Source organism: Arvicola amphibius, chromosome 12 (genome assembly GCF_903992535.2).
Source record: "Arvicola amphibius chromosome 12, mArvAmp1.2, whole genome shotgun sequence".
In the NCBI taxonomy this organism is placed as follows: Eukaryota; Metazoa; Chordata; class Mammalia; order Rodentia; family Cricetidae; genus Arvicola; species Arvicola amphibius.
Window position 1 is genome coordinate 164,174,791 of NC_052058.2, and position 23,352 is coordinate 164,198,142.

At 42.7% G+C, this 23,352-nt stretch overlaps 1 protein-coding gene across 1 annotated transcript in view; it reads left to right on the forward strand.

Annotated features, from left to right (window-relative positions):
- Rsf1 (remodeling and spacing factor 1) overlaps nucleotides 1–21,879 on the forward strand; it is a 110,251-nt gene extending 88,372 nt beyond the window's left edge. Inside the window, exons 9-16 of the mRNA XM_038313580.1 lie at nucleotides 625–704; nucleotides 2,025–2,079; nucleotides 3,429–3,538; nucleotides 5,192–5,259; nucleotides 6,946–7,153; nucleotides 8,914–9,137; nucleotides 12,353–12,541; nucleotides 16,445–21,879. Coding sequence (XP_038169508.1) covers nucleotides 625–704; nucleotides 2,025–2,079; nucleotides 3,429–3,538; nucleotides 5,192–5,259; nucleotides 6,946–7,153; nucleotides 8,914–9,137; nucleotides 12,353–12,541; nucleotides 16,445–16,995 — 1,485 coding nt within the window. The 3' untranslated portion in view covers nucleotides 16,996–21,879. The remainder of the gene's footprint in view (nucleotides 1–624; nucleotides 705–2,024; nucleotides 2,080–3,428; nucleotides 3,539–5,191; nucleotides 5,260–6,945; nucleotides 7,154–8,913; nucleotides 9,138–12,352; nucleotides 12,542–16,444) is intronic.
- Nucleotides 21,880–23,352: the final 1,473 nt, after the last annotated feature.

Consider the following 23,352-nt stretch of genomic DNA (forward strand, 5'->3'; position numbering starts at 1 on the left):
TCCAATAACCATGTAGCATTGTTTGTGTATTTTTATATTGGCATTATGCTTTGTCATATATACTTTTTTCAAAATTATTTTGGTAGCCTTTTTCAATATAATCTTGTACTGAACAGTAATGAATGAAACGCTCTTCTGCACAATGAAAGCAGGATCAGCACAGAATATGTCCTCCTGCTTTATTCTTTGTAGAGCCATGTTTGTTCAGCATGCTTTCATATTGAAGCTCTGTACTCAGGATCTGTGAAGTGGGTCCTGAACATATTTTAAACAAAGCATTTTCAATGCATAAGGCTTATTATTATTAAACTTATAAAAAATAATAGGGGCTGGAGAGATGCCTCAATGGTTAAAAGCATTGGCTGTTCTTCCAGAGGAACCTGGTTCAATTCCCAGAACCCACATGGCAGCTCACAACTGTGTGTATTTTCAGTTCCCTGGAATCTGACACCTTCACTCAGTGCTTATAAAATAAAGATAAAATAAATAAGAATAAGCCTTAAGATTAATAATAAGTTAAGTGATGTGTGGTTGTGCTGTTCAAAATAATATATGTGTGTGTGTGTGTGTGTGTATTATGTGTATGTATGTGTATATGTGTATATATATTTATTTTTCTTTTAGAAACTACTGTGTGAAAAATTAGAAGAACAGTTGCAAGATTTGGACGTTGCTTTAAAGAAGAAAGAGCGTGCTGAGCGAAGGTAAATTGATATATGTGTTAATGTTTTCCTTGGGAATTTGGCAGTAAAATTGTTGCAGTTTAGATGAACATAGCCATCTAAATCAAAGACTAGCAGCCTAAAGCAAGTCAAGTCTGGTCTGCTGCTGCTTTTCATTGCCTTCTGAGAATGGTTTTCATGTTCGTAAAAACATTGCTGTAGAATCATTTCGTGATGTACAGAAACACATGATATTTCCCAGCCGCCCAGCCAATAAATAGGCTTTACTAGAACACAGTTTTGCTCATCTTTTTGTCTGCTTATTAAGGCTGCTTTGGCACTACAACAGTGTAATTGAGTAGCTCAGTAAGATCCAGTAACTTCCCACACGTGAAATACTATGTGTCCGTTTACATACAAATTTGCCAAACCCCTTGTAAAGCATCAGAGTCTGCTGTGGAAAAGCATTGACCCACTTAACTATCATTGAACACTGGAAAATATAAGATCCTGCTCATAATTATTTCCTCACACTATGTTTGTCGGTGGATCATTCCGTCACTGATAGTAAAAGGTACTGTTTTCATTCTGTCACTAGAGGGCAGTCTAAAACAATGGCGGTAGCTTCTTTCAGATTCAGAGTGAATACTGTAAGTTTATATGTGTTTGTACTTTTTTGGTCATCCCATTTCTAAATATTAATTCAAATCCATGGCCTACCAAACTGGAAAGAACAGATGAATATATGAATCTCACTTTCTACCAGACAATGCAGAGACCCAATGGGATGAGAGAGAGAATGTCATAATAAGGCCGCCTGTTTGTTTCCCGGCCGCCCAGCCCAGAAATAACCGCACAGATACTGTTTTAATTAAACCACTCCTTGGACCATTAGTTCTAGCTTAATTTAACCATCCTTATTATTTTATAGTAATGTTTATTACCATAGACTTTCCCCCCCCTCATGAGAAAGGGTTTCTTGTGTAGCCCTGGCTGTCCGGGGAACTCACTCTGTAGACCAGGGTGGCCTCAGACTCACAGAGATCCACCTGCCTCTGCCTCCCATGTGCTGGGGTTATAGCTGCCCAGCTATTACCATAGACTTGTAATTGCATACTACACTCAGAGCATTTCCCAGGACATCTAATTTGCAAAGACCTAGTTTGTCCGACTTAGAGTTAGCTTTCCAAATCTAACCACCTGTCAACTCAGAGTTTGAAGTCTGTCTATTGTAGTTCAAAAGTACAGCTTTCATATAGATAAGAAAGTTTGTGCTTTTCATTAGTACTATTTACAATGATATTTTCATGCCAGTTTTATTTATAGCAAATCTTATTTTGCGTCTTTGTTTTTGGTTTTAAGGAAAGAACGCTTGGTGTATGTTGGTATCAGTATTGAAAACATCATTCCTCCACAAGTAAGTTTCTAGTATTTTTCAAGATTTTGTGAGTGACTGTTTTGCCTACATGTGTAATTTGTGACCTCGTGTATGTCTGGTGCCCACAGAGGTCAGAAGAGGGGCCAGATCCCCTGGAAACTGGAGTTTGGGGTGGCTGTGAGCCACTTGTGGGTGCCAGGATTCCAGCCTGGGTTCTGAAGAGCATCTAGGTCTTCCCCACTGAGCCATGTTCAGTCTAGGACTTTTAGTGTTTTAGAGGAGACACTCTATAATTTCTAAAGTTTAACCCAGTTATATGCCATTTTAATATTTAACATGCCTGTTCTATTAAAGCACACAAAAAATAACTTCTCAAATTATTATTTATAAATAACTCAATATGATTATCATATTCAAACCAAATTATAGCTCATTACTTTGGGGTAATGTTCTGTTGTTTCTTTAGTTAATGTAGCAATTTGTGGTTAGCTTTATAATATATGTGCATAAAATAGCTAAAGAATAGCTTGGGGATATTTTACTTTTTATTTGGTACCATTTAAACTTTAATTTTTATTATAATTTCATTTTTTTGAAGAACTACCATTATTTCCATTCGTTAGTCTATAATTAAGCATACCTCATGAATAAATGTACATGAAGTATAGTTTCCAACTTGACTTTGTTGTGGTTTTGTTACTGTTGTTGATTTTAGGTGGAGTCTGTAGCCTAGCTAGCCTGGGACTCAGAGATCCACCGCCTCTTCCTCTTAGACGCTGGTTTTGAAAGCTGGGATCAGAGGTGTGAGCCACAACATCCAGCGGTTTCCAGATGGAGTTTTGTGTTCATGATTAAATCACAGCTTTAAGTAGCTTGACAAGTTGTTCCTCTTCAGTCTAAATGAAGTCATCCCATGAGTTCAGCATCTGTATCTACTCTTAAGTTTTCTGTGTTTCAAATTTAATTATTGGTTTAAAGATTGAATTGGGCCGGGCACTGGTGGTGCAAGTCTTTAATCCCAGCACTTGGGAGGCAGAGGCAGGAGGATCTCTCTGAGTTTGAGGACAGCCTGCTCTAAAGAGCAAGTTCTAGGAATTCTGTTTTGGGGGCGGGAAAAAAAAAACAACATTGAATTGGTAGAAAAATTTTATTCTGGTTATTTTAATAACAAACTGTTGTAAACTCAGAGAAATATAAGAATTTCAACACAAATACCTCACCTATTTGACTACCAATAGTTTTAGTTTATATAATTAGTTTTCCTGTCTTTATTCATTGTTGAAGATAATCTCATAGTGTTTAGACCATGTGTGTGGCCTGGGTAGAATATTAAAGCTGCTGATTCCAAGGACTGTTCCTGTCACACCTTTGTATGTTTATTTTTAAAGGAGCCAGATTTTTCTGAAGATCAAGAAGAAAAGAAAAAAGATTCAAAAAAATCCAAAGCAAACTTACTAGAAAGGAGATCAACAAGAACAAGGAAATGCATAAGCTACAGGTATTAAATAAAAGAAAGTTTAGTTAGAGTCCTTGATCCTCACGGCTTTTTCCCGTTAGACAAGTGGGTGGTTCTCCCAGCACACTGGTTTGTAACTGTGATGTGTGTCACTCGTGTCCAAGGTCATATGTCTATACACACCACATACACACCCACACAAGCACATTTACATATTGTTAGCCTGGCTAAGCTAGTTCATCCCATGGTCACATGAGCCCTAAACTAAGCTGCTGCTTTCTTATATAGCAATCTTAGGGATCATCTCTTGTTCCTTTTCTTTAAATCAGAGGAAATAGTCCTTTAAGCAAAAGTACATTTATCTAGTTGTAAATTTTGACCACACGTATATGAATTTTACAACAGTTATTTTCAATAGTAATGATATCTGGCCTTAACACTTCCTATGGAACAGTAATTTTGTCCAGATTACTTTGCCACGACTTAAATGATTAGAGGTCAGTCTGTAGGCACAGCTCACCCACCTGTAGGTGCTTGTTTCCCAGCTGCCCAGAACAACACAGAAATTACACTAATTAAAACACTGCTTGGCCTGTTGGCTCAGGCTTTTTATTAACTAACTCTTACATCTTAAATTAACCAATTCCTATTTTTTTAAAATATTTATTTATTTATTATGTATACAATATTCTGTCTGTGTGTATGCCTGTAGGCCAGAAGGGGGCACCAGACCCCATTACAGATGGTTGTGAGCCACCATGTGGTTGCTGGGAATTGAACTCAGGACCTTTGGAAGAGCAGGCAATGCTCTTAACCTCTGAGCCATCTCTCCAGCCCCTCAATTCCTATTATTTTGTACTTTGCCACAAGGCAGGTTGGTGGTTTACTCCACCTTCTTTTTCCTCTATCTCTGCTTGGAATTCCCGCCTTGCTTTATTCTGCCCTGTCATAGTCCTAAGCAGCTTCTTTAGTATTAACCAGTAAAAGCAACATGTGTACAGAAGGACATCACATCAGGTTCTGTATAGTCTATAACCCAGGAATGGCTTCTATGTTTATATGATTGAAGCAAAGCATTTTATGAGAACCAGGTATAAGGAAAATTTCCATGTCTGAAGTTTTGTCACATGGCCATCGGTATTTACTTGACATTTGTTTTACAGATGGCACAGTTCAGGACTTTATAATCCAGAAAGCTAAAGTTTACAATCTGTGGTGGTGTTGGTTGTCTAGAGAGTGTGTGAGTGTAGAGTGCCTTCTGCACATGCTGATGGTGTCCTCATCTGTTGCACTCCTGTGTGGAAACGCCACCAGCTGCATAGCTCTCAGAATGCAGTCCTGACAGATCCTGAGATCACAGTGCTGACAGACTGGGAGTTTGTGGGGACCTGGTTCTGACTTTTCAAGGGCACCTTCTCTGTGCTCACGTGGTAGCTGCTCTAAGACAGGTCTGATGTCTGCTCCTTTACGGATAGGGCCGTTCTCTTGCTTTAGCTTCTCATGGCAGAAGAAGCCAAGGCACTCGTGGTTTCTCTTTTTTTCTTCCTGTCAATCATATTCATGAGTGACCCATGCCATGACCATCACATATGAGTTGGGTGGGGACACAGACAGACAAACAGCCACTTTGTGTAGGTAGTCTTTGGAAATCAAGCACAGATACAGTATGCAATCTGATTACTGTGTTCATTTTAGGTTTGATGAGTTCGATGAAGCGATTGATGAAGCTATAGAAGATGATATCAAGGAGGCTGATGGAGGGGGTATGTTTCACATTTATTCCTTTTCACATATTTCTCCCAGCAGATTATTCCCCTCCCCAGTGCTAACACTGAATGAACTCGCTCATGTTCAAGTAATTTGCTGACATAGTGCTGGTGCATTACATCAGAACTGATTACTAATTTTTGTATGATCTAATACAAAATTTTAAATTCCTTTATCAAACAATTTATGTCTGGTTCTAATTAGAATACTCAGGAAACTTTCCTATTGTCTTTTCAACAGCCAAGCCTCAAAATGTATGGATAATCTGAATGACAGTATAAATCTGTTAAAAATAAATTTACTCATTTAATTGCCTTCTCTACTCGTTCTTTGTTTCTTTTGTTTGTTTGTTTGTTTCTATTTTGTTTGATAAAGGGTAGCTTTCTATAGTCCTGGTTGTTCTGGAGCTGTCTCTGTAGACCACACCAGTCTTTAATTTACAGAGATCTTCCTGCCTCTGTTTCCTGGATGCTGGGATTAAAGACCTGCACCATGACCAGCCTTAACTGTCTTTAGAATAGCACTATAAGAAACTCATAAGGTTGTTAAAGTGTTATTTAGCCAGGTACTAATGCTCTCATGTAGAACTTTCTGGTTTCTACTTGTTACTGTGAAAATTTCAGAATGGATCAATAATCAGGTTTTTTTATAAAGAAACTGATATTATAGCCTTTCAGAGTTGTGGGGTTTTTTGTGTCTTTGTTGATTTTTTTTTTTTTTTTTTTTTTGAGACAGGCTATCTCTGTAGCTTTGGGGGTCTGTCCTGGAACTCTCTCTCTAGCTCAGGTTGGCCTCGAACTCAGAGATCTGCCTGCCTTTGCCTCCCAAGTGCTATGATTAAAGGCGTACGCCACCACGTCTGGCCAAAATTGGATCTTTTATTTATGTCTTTATCAAATTTTTTTCTGTTCTGACTCAGGAAGATTCTTGAGCAAATGCTACCAGGTGTGCGGCTTCTCTTCTGAGTGAGGAGAGTGACGGCAGCTGGGCGGCTTTGTGACTGCCCCAGGAGTCTCCGAGCTGCTTCCTTTAAAGATGGGTCGTGCCAGGCCCTGGTGGCACATGGTTTTAATCCCAGCACTGCCTTGGAATGTGTGAACACAACATACACACACACACAATATAAAATGAAATCGAGAAAGAACTGAAGAACTCTATGAGGGTCTAAACAGATGGCCCCAGGATAAAATCCCTTGTTCTTACAGAGGGCCTAGGTCAGGTGCCCAGTACCGACTTCGTAACTCACAACCATGTTAAGTCTAATTCTAGGGAATTCAAATTTCTCTTCCAACCTTAGGTACCAGGCATGCATGTACTACACACGCATACATGTAAGCAAAACACTTAGACAGTGCAGTAAAGAGTGTTGGGCCGAGTAAGCTGACACAGATCTGCAGATCAGGGGGACAAGGCACAAGGAGCACAAATTCAAGACCAACCTGGGCTGCACAGAGAGGTGTTTTTTTTTTTTTTTTTTTTTTTTTTTTTTTTTTTTTTTTTTTTTTTTTTTTTTTTTTAACAGCCCTCCACCAAAAAGCAATGAAATAAAGAAATGAATGTGTGTTTTAGTAAGATAGGCGTGTTAATTCTTTCTGTAGACATTGTCAGCTGACGTTGTAAGCAGCCTGCATAGTTCTGAGGAAAATAAAGCAGATAAACATGCAGTTACCTCTTCCTCTCAGGGGTTGGCCGAGGAAAAGATATCTCCACCATCACAAGTCACCGTGGGAAAGACATCTCCACTATTTTGGATGAAGAACGAAAGGAGAACAAACGGCCTCAGAGAGCAACGGCTGCCCGCAGGAAGAAGCGCCGGCGACTTAATGATCTGGATAGTGACAGCAACCTCGATGAGGAGGAGAGCGAGGACGAGTTCAAGATCAGTGACGGGTGCGTGGCAGGCTCCAGTCCCCCCCTGCACGGAGCCAGGGTGGCAGGCGCCAGTCCCCCCCTGCACGGAGCCGGGGCGGCAGGCGCCAGTCCCCTCCCTGGGTGCACGGAGCCGGGGCAGCAGGCGCCAGTCCCCCCCTGCACGGAGCCAGGACGGCAGGCGCCAGTCCCCCCCCTGCACGGAGCCGGGGCGGCAGGCGCCAGTCCCTCCCTGCACGGAGCCGGGGCGGCAGGCGCCAGTCCCTTCCCTGGGTGCACGGAGCCAGGACGGCAGGCGCCAGTCCCCCCCTGCCCGGAGCCGGGGCGGTCCTGAGAGGTCCTTGGCTGTGTTAGGTTGTGGCTTCAGTCTTTGTGTACATGGGCAGTCTGGATTTTCAAGATATTTAAAGCAGATTTGAGATTCCTCATTTTGATTCATTTTAGATTAAAATTAAAGCTACGTTTATGATTTTTTAATATTTAAAATTTGCATCTAAATTTGATTAACTATTATTGAAGTTTTATTTATTGACATCTTTCCTTATACTACCTTCTCTTACCCAGTCTGTCAGTGGTTTTTAATCAAGTGTGGGAAATTATAAAAGAAGTAAATAGTTACTGTCTTCTCTGGTGCTCTGTAGAGGTTAGAAGAGGCAGCCAATCCAATGTTAGGGTTAGAACGCCTTCTGTACAGAGCGTGTCTGAACCATACTGTGGTGGTTCTCCTTTTCGCTCCATCAAAGATGTAGCAGGAAGTGTATACACCCCAGAAAAGGTGCCCTGCACTGCCTATAACATAGATAAAGAAAGTTAGGGTACAGAAGGGAGATGGGGTACAGAACATAGATAAAGGAAGTTAGGGTACAGAAGGGAGATGGCTCCGTCTGCGGTGGCTGGGGAACCCTCACTTAGGAAGACATGTCAAGATGAATATTTTGAGCGGCCCATGCATTTAGAGAGCTTAGGGTGAGAGAAGTAAGCAGCCTGAACAGAGAAGCTCCTGTCCAATGTGGAGGAATAGTTAGGAAATTCCCTGAACAGAAAGAATAAAATAGACAATGCTATGGTGAAGCCACAACCAGAACATAGAAAAATTATCAAGTGAGGTTTTTCTATTTCTCTTCTTTTGTCATGCGTACAGATTTGAACTCTGTCCTAAAAATGTTTTTTTCTTTAAAAAAAAAAAAAAAAGAAAGAAAGAAAAGAAACACCCAAAGATCTGAGGTATGAGATGAAAGGAGATGTCAGGATGCGCACAAAGCCTCTGTCTGGGTTATTGATGGGTGAAGATTCTCAAGACCTGATAGTTGAGCACCCAGTCCTGCCAGACTGACTTCAGTTCCTAGAAGCCATGTCAGCCTGGGAGGACACTGCCTGGACAGGTTGTTGGCTGGCATCCGTGTCCAGCACAAGTACCCCGTCCCTCCCCATAAGCAGTCAACATTTTTATATTGAAAATGTATATATCAGGCTGGCAGATAGATGAAGAGGGGCTTGGGAAGTAGTGTTGGATTTAAGATGCTTCCAAAGAGGCCAGTGAAAGAAGTTTATGTGTGAAATTTAGTTTCAGTTGGTCTTCACAGCTCCTACAAGAGAACAGTAGGTGTTTTACAGACGGAAGTTGACATAATTTTCCAAGTATGCCTTTAAAATTACTTACTGTTTCATGATTCATTACAGCTTGTGTTTGGAACTATGGAAGCTGGTTTTCACTTGTAACTGTGGCTTTACAAACAAGCACTGAGTGCACCATTGTGACGTGCCCGGGTTTTCCTGCACAGGTCTCAGGATGAGTTCGTTGTTTCTGATGAAAACCCAGATGAAAGCGAAGAAGATCCGCCATCTAATGAGGACAGTGACGTGGACTTCTGTGGCCGCAGACTGAGGCGGCATCCTTCTCGGCCAATGCGGCAAAGCAGGCGGTTGCGGAGAAAGACCCCAAAGAAAAAGTACTCTGATGATGATGAAGAGGAGGAGGAGTCTGAGGAGGACAGTAGAGACTCTGGTAAAATGCCTTCTCCGTTGCTCTGTGACTCCCAGAGTTACGTGGTGTTGGAATTGTCCTTAGCTGTGACGTGGCCTCCTGACGAGGCGCTGGAGTCCTTTCTCATGACTTGCTTGTCACTTCTGTTTCACCAGAGCACGTCTGAGAAAATTCATGTCAGTTAATGTGTTACCGTCATATCAGTTCTTAGAATGAATGGTAATGATAAATCCTTCTGGTGCCAAGTAGTTTTGAGAATACTTTGGAGCCTGTCCTGGCACTCTGGAGACCAGGCTGGCCTCAAGCTCATAGAGATCCGCCTGTCTCTGCCTCCCGAGTTCTGGGATTAATGCACACCAGGGCTTCTTAGATGTTCTGCTCGCAAACTTCTATTCCTGAGCTGCCTTTGTACAACTTCTAGTACTTAAGTATTGTGAAAGATATAAAGTGAGTCAAACATTGACTGAATAAACCTTTAAACTGTTTTTCCTTTTAGGGATGTTTCTTTGCTTTGTTGTTGTGTCTGTGCGAAGATGTCCTCTCCTGGGACTGGAGTCACAGACTGCTGTGAGCTGCTGTGTGGGTGCTGGGAATTGAACCTGGGTTTTCTGGAAGAGCAGCCAGTGCCTTAAACCACTGAGTCATCTATCTCTCCAGTCCCAAGTAAATGTATTTTTAAACCAGGTGGTTGTGGTGCACATCTTTAATCCCAGAACTCGGAGGCAGAGGCAGGCAGATCACTGAGTTTGAGGCCAACCTGGTCTACAGAGTGAGTTCCAGGACAGCCAGCACTATACAGCTAAACCCTGTCTTGAAAAACAAAACAAAACTAAAAAATATATTTTCAAAGATTCTTTTGGTTTGGGCTTGGTGGACCATGCCTATAATCCCAGTCTTCAGGAGGTCAAGGCAGGCAAATCATTGTGCTTTCAAGGCCAGCCTGGTCTGTATAACAAGTTTCAGGCCAGCCAGGGGGACATAGTGAGACCCTGTTGTTATGCAATTTAAAAAACTTTTGACCAAAACCATTGTTCAGTGAGTGTAGGGTGCATATTCCTGAGCCTGACAGCTTTGTGTTTGATCTCCAGGACCCTTATGGCAGAAGGAAAGAGCCAATTCCCTCAAGCTGTCCTCCGACTTCCGCATGTACGCACGCACAGGGAGAGACAGACACACAGAGAGAATAAATAACTGGGGGAAAGTTTAATAAAACAGTTACTTTGGAAACCTAATTTTGCATGCTGTTGATAACAGATGTGCTTAGCTTTATGTGAGGAAAGCTTCTCTCGATCCAGCTGATGCTGCGCGTCAGAGACATCTTCCCTGCCAGCGCCGGGACTGCTGCCTCTCAGTGCAGACTGGAGGAAATGTCTTTGAGCTGGTTTTAAAAACTGGAAGTTCTGTTCTAATTCACTCCAAAAGTCATTTAAATATTTTTGTTATAAAACTCAATTTAGAATTCAGTCAGAGCCGGGCGGTGGTGGCGCACGCCTTTAATCCCAGCACTTGGGAGGCAGAGGCAGGCAGATCTCTGTGAGTTCGAGGCCAGCCTGGTCTACAAGAGCTAGTTCCAGGACAGGCTCCAAAGCTACAGAGAAACCCTGTCTCGAAAAACCAAAAAAAAAAAAAAAAAAAAAAAAAAAAGAATTCAGTCAGCATTTTTTAAAATCAAAACATTCTAACAATGCAATCCAAAAACTAATTTGGTAATTAGAAACTGAGGAATGATACTAGAGAAATATTAAAAACCATGTTTGCTGTAATTAAACCATAACATTTTTTTAATATATTTTTCCCTCTGAGAATTTCATAATACAAACATAAAATGTACTTTGACTATATTAACTCTTTCACTTCTCCCCGGCTTCCCCCAGACCCACCCTCTTCCTCTTCCAACCATATGGTATGCCTTTTTCTTTTCTTTTTAAGATTTATTTATTGATTATGTATACAACATTCTGCCTCCATGTATGCCCGCACACCAGAAGAGGGCGCCAGATCTCATTACAGATGGTTGTGAGTCACCATGTGGATGCTGGGAATTGAACTCAGGACCTCTGGAAGAGCAGTCAGTGTTCTTAACCACTGAGCCATTTCTCCAGTCCTCTTTTATTTTTATTTATTTATTTTTAAGTCTACCAAATCCAGTCTGTGTTGCTCGTGAACTTGTGGGTTTCGGGCCATCCATTGGAACATGTCTATCTGGGGCCACACCCTTACCACAAATGTGCTTCTGTTTCCCCCAGAAGCCATCAGTCCCTCTTGAATCCTTCAGTTTGGGAGCCCTTTGCTCCTGCATGCTCGAATGTTTACTGCCTGATCGTGTGCAGTGATCCCTAGCTCTGAGTTTAAGTACAGCTGTCCTTTCCTGTCCAGGAACCAGTTTGGCTCTCGTCCTCACCTCTGTCTCCTACAGTTTGTGTAGGAGACACACCTCTGCTGTGCTGGTCCCTGAGCCTTGCAGGAGGTGGGTGTCATGGAGATGGCCTACTTGTGGCTAGGCACTCCAGGTTACTCTCGTCAGCGGAGTGTAATGTGAAGTATTACAAAATAGGAGTTTACAGCTTTCCCCTTCTCACTGCTGGGTACGGAGCGCGAGGCAAGCGTGCTACCTTTGCGCTGTACGTCCGCCCGTCTCCTTCTTGTCCTTTAGCTCCTCTCACTTCTCCTTCTGTCTTCTTTCCCTACGTTTTTTTTAATCTTGGTAATTAACTGATAATATATGCATTTGTGAGGCTGGGGTTATCCAGGGGATGCTTGCCTGGCATGTTTGAAGCCCCACTACATATGGTGTGGCACCTGTAATCCCTGTTCCCAGAGAGTGGTGCCAAGAAGGGCAGAGGGCCGGGCGGTGGTGGCGCACGCCTTTAATCCCAGCACTCGGGAGGCAGAGGCAGGCGGATCTCCGTGAGTTCGAGGCCAGCCTGGTCTACAAGAGCTAGTTCCAGGACAGGCTTTAAAGCCACAGAGAAACCCTGTCTCGAAAAACCAAAAAAAAAAAAAAAAAAAAAAAAAAGGGCAGAGGTTCGAGGCCAGCCTGGGCTGAGAAAATCCACAAGTGCACATTTGTGATATTTGGCAAATTAATTTTTATTGAAAAGGAAATAAAATTTATAAAACTTATTCAACAAAAAATATTTACAACTGAGCTCTATAAACTTTATGTTTTTATAGCCTGAACCTGTTAAACTACCAATGGATTTAAGTTTTGTTCTTCTTTGTTCCCCTCTAAACAGAAAGTGACTTTAGCGATGCCTTTAGTGATGAGTTTGTGGAAACCCGGCGAAGACGGTCAAGAAGGAACCAGAAAAGACAGATCAACTACAAAGAAGATTCAGAAAGTGATGGTTCCCAGAAAAGTATACGGCGTGGTAAAGAAATCAGGCGAGTCCACAAGCGCAGGCTCTCCAGCTCAGAGAGTGAAGGTGAGCGGAAGGAGGATTAATGCATAAAATCACTAGTGTGATTGGAATAAATCCTAGTACTTTTACCCCATTTATTAATTATTATAATTTAAATAAACCACTCTTGATAGAATGCTACATTTTAAAGGCATCCTTATTCATTCATGTATTATGTGTCTTTGAGTGCTGTAGTTTCATGTATGCTTACACGACAGGAGAGGGCGTCAATTCCTACTATAGATATTTTGTTATGAGCCACCCTGTGGGTACTGGGAATTGAACTCAGGTCCGCTGGAAGATCTTCTGGTGCTCTGCAGCCCCCGGATGCTAGTTTTGATGGGTTCTGTTGTATTTAGTTCTTCTGACTTGCTTTGTGCCTTACTCTGCTCCTTGTTGTTGCTTTTGCTCTATTTTAAAATACCTCTGGTGCACTGAGTGGCCAAGCACGTTCACACCCTGTTACCTGTTGTCCTTCCCGACTTCACTGCATTTCCGCTGGGGTCTGTTGTATGTAACCCCTTGAGCTACACTGTACAGAAAAGTTACAAACTATTATAGGGAGGACACAGTCTAAAATATTCATTTGTGGGAGTAGGAGAGGTGGCTCAGTGGTTAAGAGAACTTAAAGCATTTAATCTGTTATTGTTTGTGATCTGCTTTGGATATTCCATTTACAAATTAAGCATGAGGGCTGACAGAGTATGTGGATGTAGGAGTCTAAAGGGGTGAACTGTCTGACGTGTCATCATAAAGAGAAAACCAAATTTATTACTCCATTAGTAACTGTGGATATTTGTGAACTCTACTCTGGTGTAAGTACTACTAACTGGACAGAACACAATAATCCTCATGTAACTCTTGAGGTAGGGGGAGACAATCATAAAATAAGTATTAGAATGTAAGATATGAGACAGATAAAAGGCTTTAGAAGTATGGATTTCAGATTTCCGTGTTGAGAAAAAAAATCACTTAGGGAGCGAAGTTAAGACATAGTGGTGGAATAGGTGCCCAGCACGCATGAGGTCCTAGTGCTCGGCTCCGGCACCACACACACCTGACCCAAATGTCGGGTAGGAGTTTGACAGCTATCACCAGAACAAGTACCAGTGACAGATGCAGCAGCAAACCCAAAGCCTGAGCTAACTGTGCCCAGCACGTTCAGGGAAAGGAGGCTCAGGGTTGCTAGAACTAAATGTGTCAGCATCAGAAGCCAGCAGGCCCACAGTTCACGTGCAAGCCACAGTTCACATGCTTGCATAAAGAAACATTTTTTTGCGCATCAGGCTTTATTAGCAGATGGTTATATCTGTTTGTTTACATACTGTCTCTAGCTTCCTTGTACAAAGTGAATAGTTCTGATAGAACATGGGGAAGTCTTACTTGACCTCCCCCCCCCCAAAAAAAAAAATTGGTAATTTCAGAAAAAGAGCAGAGCTGTATCACTGGATCTCTGCAGTGATGGGATAGTCTATGTCCATGCTAATTAATTCAGCAATTCACCTGTTGTGGCTGAGCACTTGAAATGTAGCGGGCAGAGCACGGAATGAAGTTTTGGTTTTATTTTTATTTATTTGTTTGTTTGTTTGTTTGTTTTTCGGGACAGGGTTTCTCTGTAGCTTTGGAGCCTGTCCTGGAACTAGCTCTTGTAGACCAGGTTGGCCTTGAACTCACAGAGATCCACCTCCCTCTGCCTCCCAAGTGCTGGGATTCAAGGCGTGTACCACCACCACCTGGCCTTTATTTAATTTTAATTAATTTAAAGGAGCCACATGACTAGTATCTGCTATATTATGAAGAGGGTAAACAAGGCAGGAGCTTGGAGAACTGTGGTCCAGGAATGAGGTGATGCTGGGTGGAGCTAGGTCCACAGCTGTAAGAGGAAAAAGTTATAAAATTATGGATAGTTCTGTTTTTTAAGATTGACTTTTCTTTATTTTGTGTGTGTATGCATGTTGTGTGTGTGTGTGTGTGTGCACGTGTATATATACTAAATACATGCCTAGTGCCTGTGGACACCAAATGGAGTCAGATTCCCTGGAACTGGAATTACATGTGGTTGTCAGAGCTGGGAACTAAACCCGATGCTCATCAAGAGCAGCGAGAGGTCTTAATTGCTAGGCCACTTTTCCGGCTTTCCAAGGATAGGTTTCGATGGTAGACTCAAAGAAATCAAGAACTGAGCAGCTTTAAAAACAAAACTGTCGTAAGGCCTTTGGGATTTCTTTTGTTTGCATTGGACTGAAGAGGCCGTTTTAGATATCTAAGCATATGTTTGCGTTTGACTAATCTGTAATTCAGCAGTTGCCTAAAACAAGAGCCTCCTCAGCTTGTAGGTGTGTGTGTAGTGACGAGACTGGGTGAGAGGACCCACAAAGCAAGCACAGACCACACTAAGACATTCACAGTCTCCCAGAATGTCAGAGGCTGTGTAAATACACAGCATATGGCAATTGATAATTCAGACGTCAGCCCACCGGAGCAGTGACGCTGATGAAGGTTGGTCCTGTCCAGGCAAGGCCTGCAGGACCATTGACTCTGTCTCCCCAGTACCTGCCCTGTAGTGTGTAATGTCATGTGATGTTATATGTAATCTCATGATTACACCTCAGTTTTACGGGCACATATATCTGTGGATGGTCAGAAAGATGACTTTTCATTTAGCGATACAGTTTTGGTAGATAGAATATATACTAGGACATGCTACAATAACTTGATCTGTTTGTCCCACGAGGACTGTAGACACTTAAAAGCCTATTTTGTTCCTTTTGCTCAGACTAACTGTATACAATTAGCTCACTTCCACCTCAAAGTAAAGTCAAGAGTCCCAGATGTCTAACGCAGTTGCTACACAAAGCACCAAGAAAAGCATGACAGTTTTTGCTTGCCAAGTGTGCTAACAATTGATTTATGTCTCAAAGTTTGTCACTCGGCAGCATGCCTCCCTTACCCCCAGTCACAGTCTTAGTCCTGAAACCTTGAAACCCTTGTGTTGCCATGGTAAATGGTTTGACTCCTTAGTTGCTGACCTTAGAAGTGTGCTTTTGACCAATGAGAGGTAACTCTTATAATTTTTTATTATCGCTTTAAGCATCCTGTGGGAGAGAAAGTTTGGAGTCTAGAGGAGAAGTTAGGAGGAATTAGAAGTAGGTGAGGAGACTTAGAATAGAGGCAGAAGAATAAAGAGAAGTGTTTGAACCAGCACGTGAGTGACAAGGTTTCTTCACTCACAGATCCCTAACAAAGAAGTTCCTTTCGGTTATAGCAGCCATCCGAACCCTGAAGAGGGCTTGGGGCTGGATCCCAAAGGCCCTCAGCACCAGAGGAGTTTAGGGTCTTCAAAGCTGGTGTGATGCAGAGTGATGCCCAGTAATGTGCTTTAGTTTTTGGTGTTTTGAGAAGGACTTCATGACCTGGATGCCTTGTATCTATGACCCCCCCTACTTCCCGAGATGGGATCACAGGTGCGCACCGCCATGCCTTCCTGAGGCTTTACTCCCCTTTCCTCACGTGTTTACACGGCGCTCGGTCAGGAAGAGGGGACTTCTCGTTCTCGTCAGTTTACCCTCGCCTAGCTCAAGGACCATCAGACCCTAAGTCAAATACACAGTAGATGCTTTTTTTTTTTCTTTCTTTCAAGACAGGGTTTCTCTGTAGCTCTGGATCCTGTCCTGGAACTCACTCTGTAGACCAGGCTGGCCTCGAACTTAAAGAGATCCACCTGCCTCTGCCTCCTGAGTGCTGGGATTAAAGGCGTTTGCGCCACCACCACCCAGCCACTGTAGATCTTATTAAGCATTGTTGCAGTTGGCGGTGGGAGTTAGATATCTATCAGTCCATTTATTGCAGAGCATGTTGGGAAAGATAGGCGTGCTTGAGCGTGTTTACTGTTAATTGTGTCAACAGCTTAAATATTGTTTATTCTAGAGAGCTATATGACCAAGAACTCTGAAGATGACGAGCTAACGAAAGCACCTAAGCGATCTGTTCGGAAACGGGGCCGAAGCACGGATGAGGATGATGAAGAGGAAGGCAAACCGTCCCGCAAGCGGCTCCACCGCATTGAGACGGACGAGGAGAGCTGTGACGATGCTCGTGGAGATGCAGAGCAGCCTCCCCACGACAGCCAGCCCAGGGCCCTGCCCTCAGAGCAGGAGAGCAGCAAGAAGCCCTACCGGATAGAGAGCGACGAGGAAGAGGACTTTGAGAACGTGGGCAAAGTAGGGAGCCCATTGGACTACAGCCTAGTGGACTTGCCTTCCACCAACGGACAGAGCCCAGGCAAAGCCATTGAGAACTTGATGAGCAAGCCAGCTGAAAAGTCCCAGACCCCCAAGGACAGCGGCACGGCCAGTGTGAATCTAGCCCCCAATGGGACAAGTGGTGGACAGGAGGTGGGGGCCCCAGAGGAGGACGAAGATGAGCTTTTGCGAGTGACTGACCTTGTGGATTATGTCTGTAACAGTGAACAGTTATAAGACTTCTTTCCATTTTTGTGCTAATTTATTCCACGGTAGCTCTCACACCAGCGGGCCAGTTAGTAAAAGCTGTTTAATTTTCCTAGAAAATGCCACTACAGAACGACTTTTTACAAGAGAAATTTCAACAAATCCTGAAGTCTTTCTGTGAAGTGACCAGTTTTGAACTTTGAAGATTAATAATTGCTGTAAATTCCTTTTGATTTTCTTTTTCCAAGTTCATGGTCCTTGGTAATTTCATTCATGGGAAAAAAATCTTATTATAATAACAACAAAGATTTGTATATTTTTGACTTTATATTTCCTGAGCTCTCCTGACGTTGTGGAACTGTGGATACGGATGCATTCCAAGGCTGAGGGCGGGAGAAGCACCCGGGCTTTAGCTTTTCATATTAAATATATGTTATATTTAAACGCTCATGGCATAGATGGTGATTAACAAACTGTTTAAGGGTCAGTCTACTGTTGCAGTTTGAGAATTGTAGATACAACATCGTACATACGTCACTTAGTAGTGGTAGCCTTCGTGAAATCAGTTTGTTTGCTCTTGGAGTTACCACACACTAATAAAGAAGAGACCATGGAAGTACATGATATCAACACTTTACCCTAAGTTTCTGTTAAGGTAGAGTTTCTTGTTTAAAAGAAAATCAGACACACAAAATCATCTGAAAAGCATCCGTATAGGAAATGGTATAACGGTGCTGCGGCAGCCAGATCGTGCTAGCAGCGAGTCCGGAGTGGGTTGTCTGCTGTGGTCCTATGGTGGCCCCTGCACTGTGTCTGGTGGGAGCTGGTGCAGAGTGAGCGTGGGCCTTCCTGCCGTGCGGGTAGCTCTTCCGGCCATGTGGTGTTAACTAGCTGAGATGTGATTTGAATATAATCATCTAAACCTAGCCTATGTGGAGATGCTAAGCTGACAGTGGTCTGTTAGCACATCTGAAGACCCAAAAGGGATTTTCAGGCGAACTCTCACTGGTCTGTTCTTACCCTTTAGTATCTACTTCAAATTGAAGTCTACAAACAAAGCAGTTCCTTTGAGAAGTTTTTAGTTTTGAGTTTAAGCTTGTGGTGCGTGTGCGTGTGCGTGTGTGTGTGTGTGTGTGTTGGAATTTTTGTCCACCTGGATACATTAGCAGGATATGAATGTAGTTCTGGCATTTGGCCAATCTGTACGTCTATTAAAATCCACTGATAGTCACACAACCAACAGAACTGCGAGCCTCTGGTTTGCGTCCATTCTGAACCTCTCAACACTCGAAGGATTCGCCCTTTGCTTCAGGAATCAGCGGTTTCTGATGAGCTAACGGGACATGGCTGGCACTAAAACAGGAACTGATCTTAGTTTCGGGCACAGTTGGGAAGTTTCAGGCACAGCCTTAAGCCCATATAGCTGTAGTATTTGTGATTCTTTCCGCCTGGCACGGCCTGACGCCTTCAGCACTGATTCAGTGTGTGCCTTTGCCCAGGATCCAGGTTCTCTGTTCCAGTGCTGTCTGCTGCTGGCCCAGGGAACGACGTTCTCTTCCGAGTCACTAACAGCTGTCATTGGACTTGCATCATAGAGACCTCTCTGGAAACTTTGTGCTCCTGCTTTCTGTTCCTCGACAGAGACTGCCCTTAAATCTTACCTTCTGGCCTTTAAAGTTTAGCGCTGATTTTATTTTTTCTGTTACTGGATTTCTGTTTCACTTCAGTTCCGGAAAACCTGACCGATGATATTTTTGCTTTGATTCTAGTGATGAACTTGTATTTGCGTAACAAACAATGAAAGCAGCTTAAAGAAAACCCAAGGATGCAGCTGCTGCTACAGGCCCAGCTGTGGTTCTTTTTACCGTGCAACAGTTTTGTGCTGGGAGGACGGGTGGGCTGACATGCGCAGGAAATAAAGGACCGAAGGGAGTCACACTCACTTGTTAAGCTCCCCCTTTTAACTGTTGTTTGAAAACCAGCCAAGTAAACCTTTAACTGTCTAGAACAGACAGACAGAAGAACTCCTACTTGAGCATGGTAAGTGGTTCCTTTCCCCCGGTCTCAGAAGGTCTCAGCCAGAGAGAGCCACCGTGCGTAGCAGCTCTCCCTGTGCCTGTCTCCACCTCTGCACACACCAGCTCCTGCATCCACCTATCAGTTCTCACTGTTTATACAGACGATTAGAAGCTGCAGACGAGTAGCTAATGCAGCAGTAGCGGAATGTGAAGTAACTTCTGTCACGGAAAACCCACGGTGATTTTCACAGTAAAGACTGAGTTTCCCACTTAGCAAATGCCCCATTGACGGGTTCAGAACCACTGTGTGCTACCTGATCCTCACTAAACTTGAGTGTCTCCCTTCTAACCTTACATTCTCACTAACCAACTGGCTATCAGTAGTAATCCAGGCAGCTAATCCATACTAATTCTTTCTTAGTATCCAGAGAGTTCTGTTGCTTGACTTTTTTTGTTGTTTATATTCAGGTTTGAGATCGAATCCAGGTCTTTGTGCGTGCTGGGTAGAGCTCTTGCCATGTTTAGTGTTTAAGACTCTGTCCCTCAGAGTCTGTTAACTCTCAGAAGTACTCACTTGGAATATGCTCCTAGTGAGGTTTCTGTTGCTGCTGTCAATAAATGTGTATCAAAAATTCCAATACAGCCATTGAGAACTGGAGGATGGAAAGGCAAGCAGTAAGTCGGGTCTTGAGAGATGCAGATTCTCAACTGATCTGTAGAATGTCCCTTTAATAACACCAGTGACTCCCTGGCGCCTTGTGAAATACAAGCATTGAACTTGTCTCAGACTCTTGGTCTACAGCATAGGCATCGTGGAAGAAACAGTAGTATTCAGAGCGTTTACTTTGCCATGAAAACTCGCCAGATTTGAAACAGTGTAGGAAAAGGACTCAGATTGTACTGGTGTGATGGCAAGTTAATGTTTATTGTAGAACGTTACTGCAAAGTGATGTTTCCAACAGTACACATAACACAATGAGTACACATAACACAATGAGTACATACAACACAATGAGTACACATAACACAATGAGTACACACAACACAATGAGTACACATAACACAATGAGTACACATAACATAATGAGTACACACAACACAATGAGTACACATAACACAATGAGTACACATAACACAATGAGGCTTCCTTGACATCGTTTTCCAGTTTGTCAAGGTTGCAGATTCAGAGGATAAAGAAGAGTTTCATTAAGAATGAATTCATGTTTACTGGTAACTTATTTTTTAAAAAGTGATCTGCCAAAGAACCAAGAACTTCAGATGCTAATGGCATTGTTGTGGGGGTGGGGGGAGATTGCTAACAATGTTCTCTTTTCACTTTCTAGTGGCTAGGACCTATCCTATATCACAGGCATTTAGGCAGAGTACATATACTAAGGAAAACGTGGACACTTTAGAGAGTGGGAAGGATGGAGAATGTGCTGGTAATTTTGAGTGGGAAGGATGGAGTTCCTGTCAGCCTCATTTGTAGGCAGAGGTGCTAGCCACTGCTAACTGTTCTCTCCGGAGACAAAACAAATCTTAACCTTCAGATAATGCTGTGACTCCATGGCCCGCTGCCACAGCCAAGCCGGTCTCTGGTTCCTGCTTTAGAACAGGTGTTCAAACCAAGAGTTTCCTTAAGAGGAAATGTGTAATGTATGCAACGTTCCGGATGACTGCTAGAATACTGAACTCATCATGAACTTACTTATAAATAGTTGTGACAAAATTATGAATATGATTCAATTATAGAAAGTTTAGAGAAAAATAGTTTTTCTTGTTGGTTTGACATTCTCAGAATATATTTCTGGTTCTCATGAGAGTCAGAGAATGCCAAGACCACATGTGTGCTGTAATCTACATAGTCCTTGTCTGTGTTCATATGGTCCATTATTGAACTCTCAGAATAAATTCATTCCTGTTTTATCCTCCATTCCCACTGTAAACCATGGAGGTGGCACACTAACTGCCAGTGTGTGCTCTCACTGCTTGTCCCCGATCCTGAAGGAATAGGCCTTTGCTTTCAGTGGCTTTTATTTATTTTATTTTTTGGTTTTTTGAGACAGGGTTTCTCTGTAGCCCTGGCTGTCCTGGAACTCTCTATGTTGACCAGGCTGGCCTCTGACTCAAGAGATCCACCTGCTTCTGCCTCCTGAGTGCTGGGATTAAAGGCATGCGCCACCACTGCCCAGCTTCAGTTTTTAAGCTTTGTTATGTCTCCACTTAATTTTCAGAATATTTCAATCCACCTTAACTGAGTTAACATCTTTGAGTGCCAACGTTTGCTAGGTAACTGGCTGCATAATGCTGAGGATAACTTGACCCCATGTATCAGTCGTAAGCCAAGATAAGGTAGCCCTGGCTTGGAAGCACTGGATCGTGCACTCAGCACCTGCTGCTCACACCAACCCTCTCACACGTTGCTTAGAACGGTTCCCTTGGCATTTCCGCCTTTCAGGCCGTGCCCACAACTTCCTGCCCTGTTTCCACACATATGCCACTTTGCTCGGGGAGACACTGTTCTGGCACATTCGCTGCGATCTTTTCAGTTCAAGGTGTTTTTATCTTGCTGTTTTAGATGTCTGTCCTATATACAATATATGCGAAAGAACATAAATTACCAGAGGAATGGGGATTTACTAAGCTCTAGACATTTTGAATGAGGAAAAATAAAATAAGGAACTATATTTGTGGGTTTGTTTTCTTTTTCTGCCAAACTGGTACAAGCTAGAAAATGTGCAAAGGACTGAATAACCTGCCTTGTTCTTTTTGCCACTGGATGATTTACATAAAGAACATGCTGGTTTAACTATATATTTTCTTGACTTTCATCAGTTTCGGAAGGAGTCTGACTTAAGTTTTTGGGGTTTGTTGATCTCTATTTATTCCGTCCTGGTCATAGGCCAGGAGGCTGCATGTTATGTTTGTGGACAGCTAGAACACAGTCATTGTGGGACTTAATGGCTCAAGATCTTCTAAATCATTTAACTTATTTTGTACGTTGCAAAACAAGAAAAAAAGTTTATTTTGCTTGAGAGTCACATTTTTTTATAACTGTACAGCTTTTAAGGAATGGGAGGTGGGAAATACCCTAAAATAGGATGTAGATTTTTACAGTTGTGTTTATGCTAGAACATCTACAGGAGCATTATGTAATTAAACCTCAAATTGTTTAACCCCTTGTGCCATGGTCTTTTTCATTCTGTTGCCCTTTAGCAGAGTTGGTGCATGTCAGTCCTGCACTGCTATATGGACAACCCTAGAAAAGAGAACAAAACCTTCCAAAGCCTCCATCCCACTGCATGAGTATACGCCGGCCACCCCTGTGCGCGCACATGCACACACACACAGTTTAATGTGAGTGGGTCTGCAGGATCAGTACAGCTGCAACACCCCAAATCTGGCAATCAGCAGCATATTCTTTCTGTGCATGACTTCGTGCTGCTTCTCTAGGGTATTGTTGGCGTTGGTGTGTTTTGTTCTTGATCGTAGTGTGTGGGTACCTTGCCTAAAACTCCCATGGGGTTCCATGTGCACTTTAAGGGATGCACTACGTTGCGATGGAGGTGGGAATGGGGCAGGGCTAGGAAAGAAGGAAAAACCTGAACTGTCTGACCATTCCGTAGACTTACCCAGCTTGCTGAGACTTGGCAGGAAGGGATATCACGTTCAGTTTTTCATCCCCCCCTTATTTGGTAAGTAATTTTAGAGTCTTGCCTTAACGGCACATTTCACTACGCTGTCGCCACACCTTCTTAAATGCCAGTACTTTTTTTGCTATCTGGTAATTTTATCATTCTAATTTACTACCTGTATAGCATTAACTTTTGTTTGTTTTCAAGACAGGGTTTCTCTGTAGCTTTGGACTCTGTCCTGGAACTCTCTCTGTGGACCAGAGATCCGCCTGCCTCTGCCTCCCGAGTGCTGGGATTAAAGGCGTGCGCCAGCACTGCCTGGCCCATAACCATTCCTATAAGGAATTAAATCCATCTCCGTGTGTCATGATTTCTAAGTAGCCTTCACCTGTTGTCAGCTAATTTGGGAAATAATTTTCTTTGCTCTCTTCACCCATTTAGAAACTTAGGGACCATGAAATTCAATGTGAAGAGTACAAATTTGAGATAAGAGTTTGTAAATTGCCTTACTTTTGAATCTCGCTTTATTTTATAAAGTAGTAACTAAGTTCCAGGAAGTATCCAATCAGAACGTGTTTTGGATTTTCAGATGTGCTTTCATAAAATATTTTATTTTCCTTATGAATAAAATAAAAATAATTGGAGCGGTTCTCAAAATGCTTTTTTTTCCATAAGAGCTGAGGCATGAGACTAACTCCTGGTGTACTCAGGACCCTGCCGTCAGCCAAAGCGGA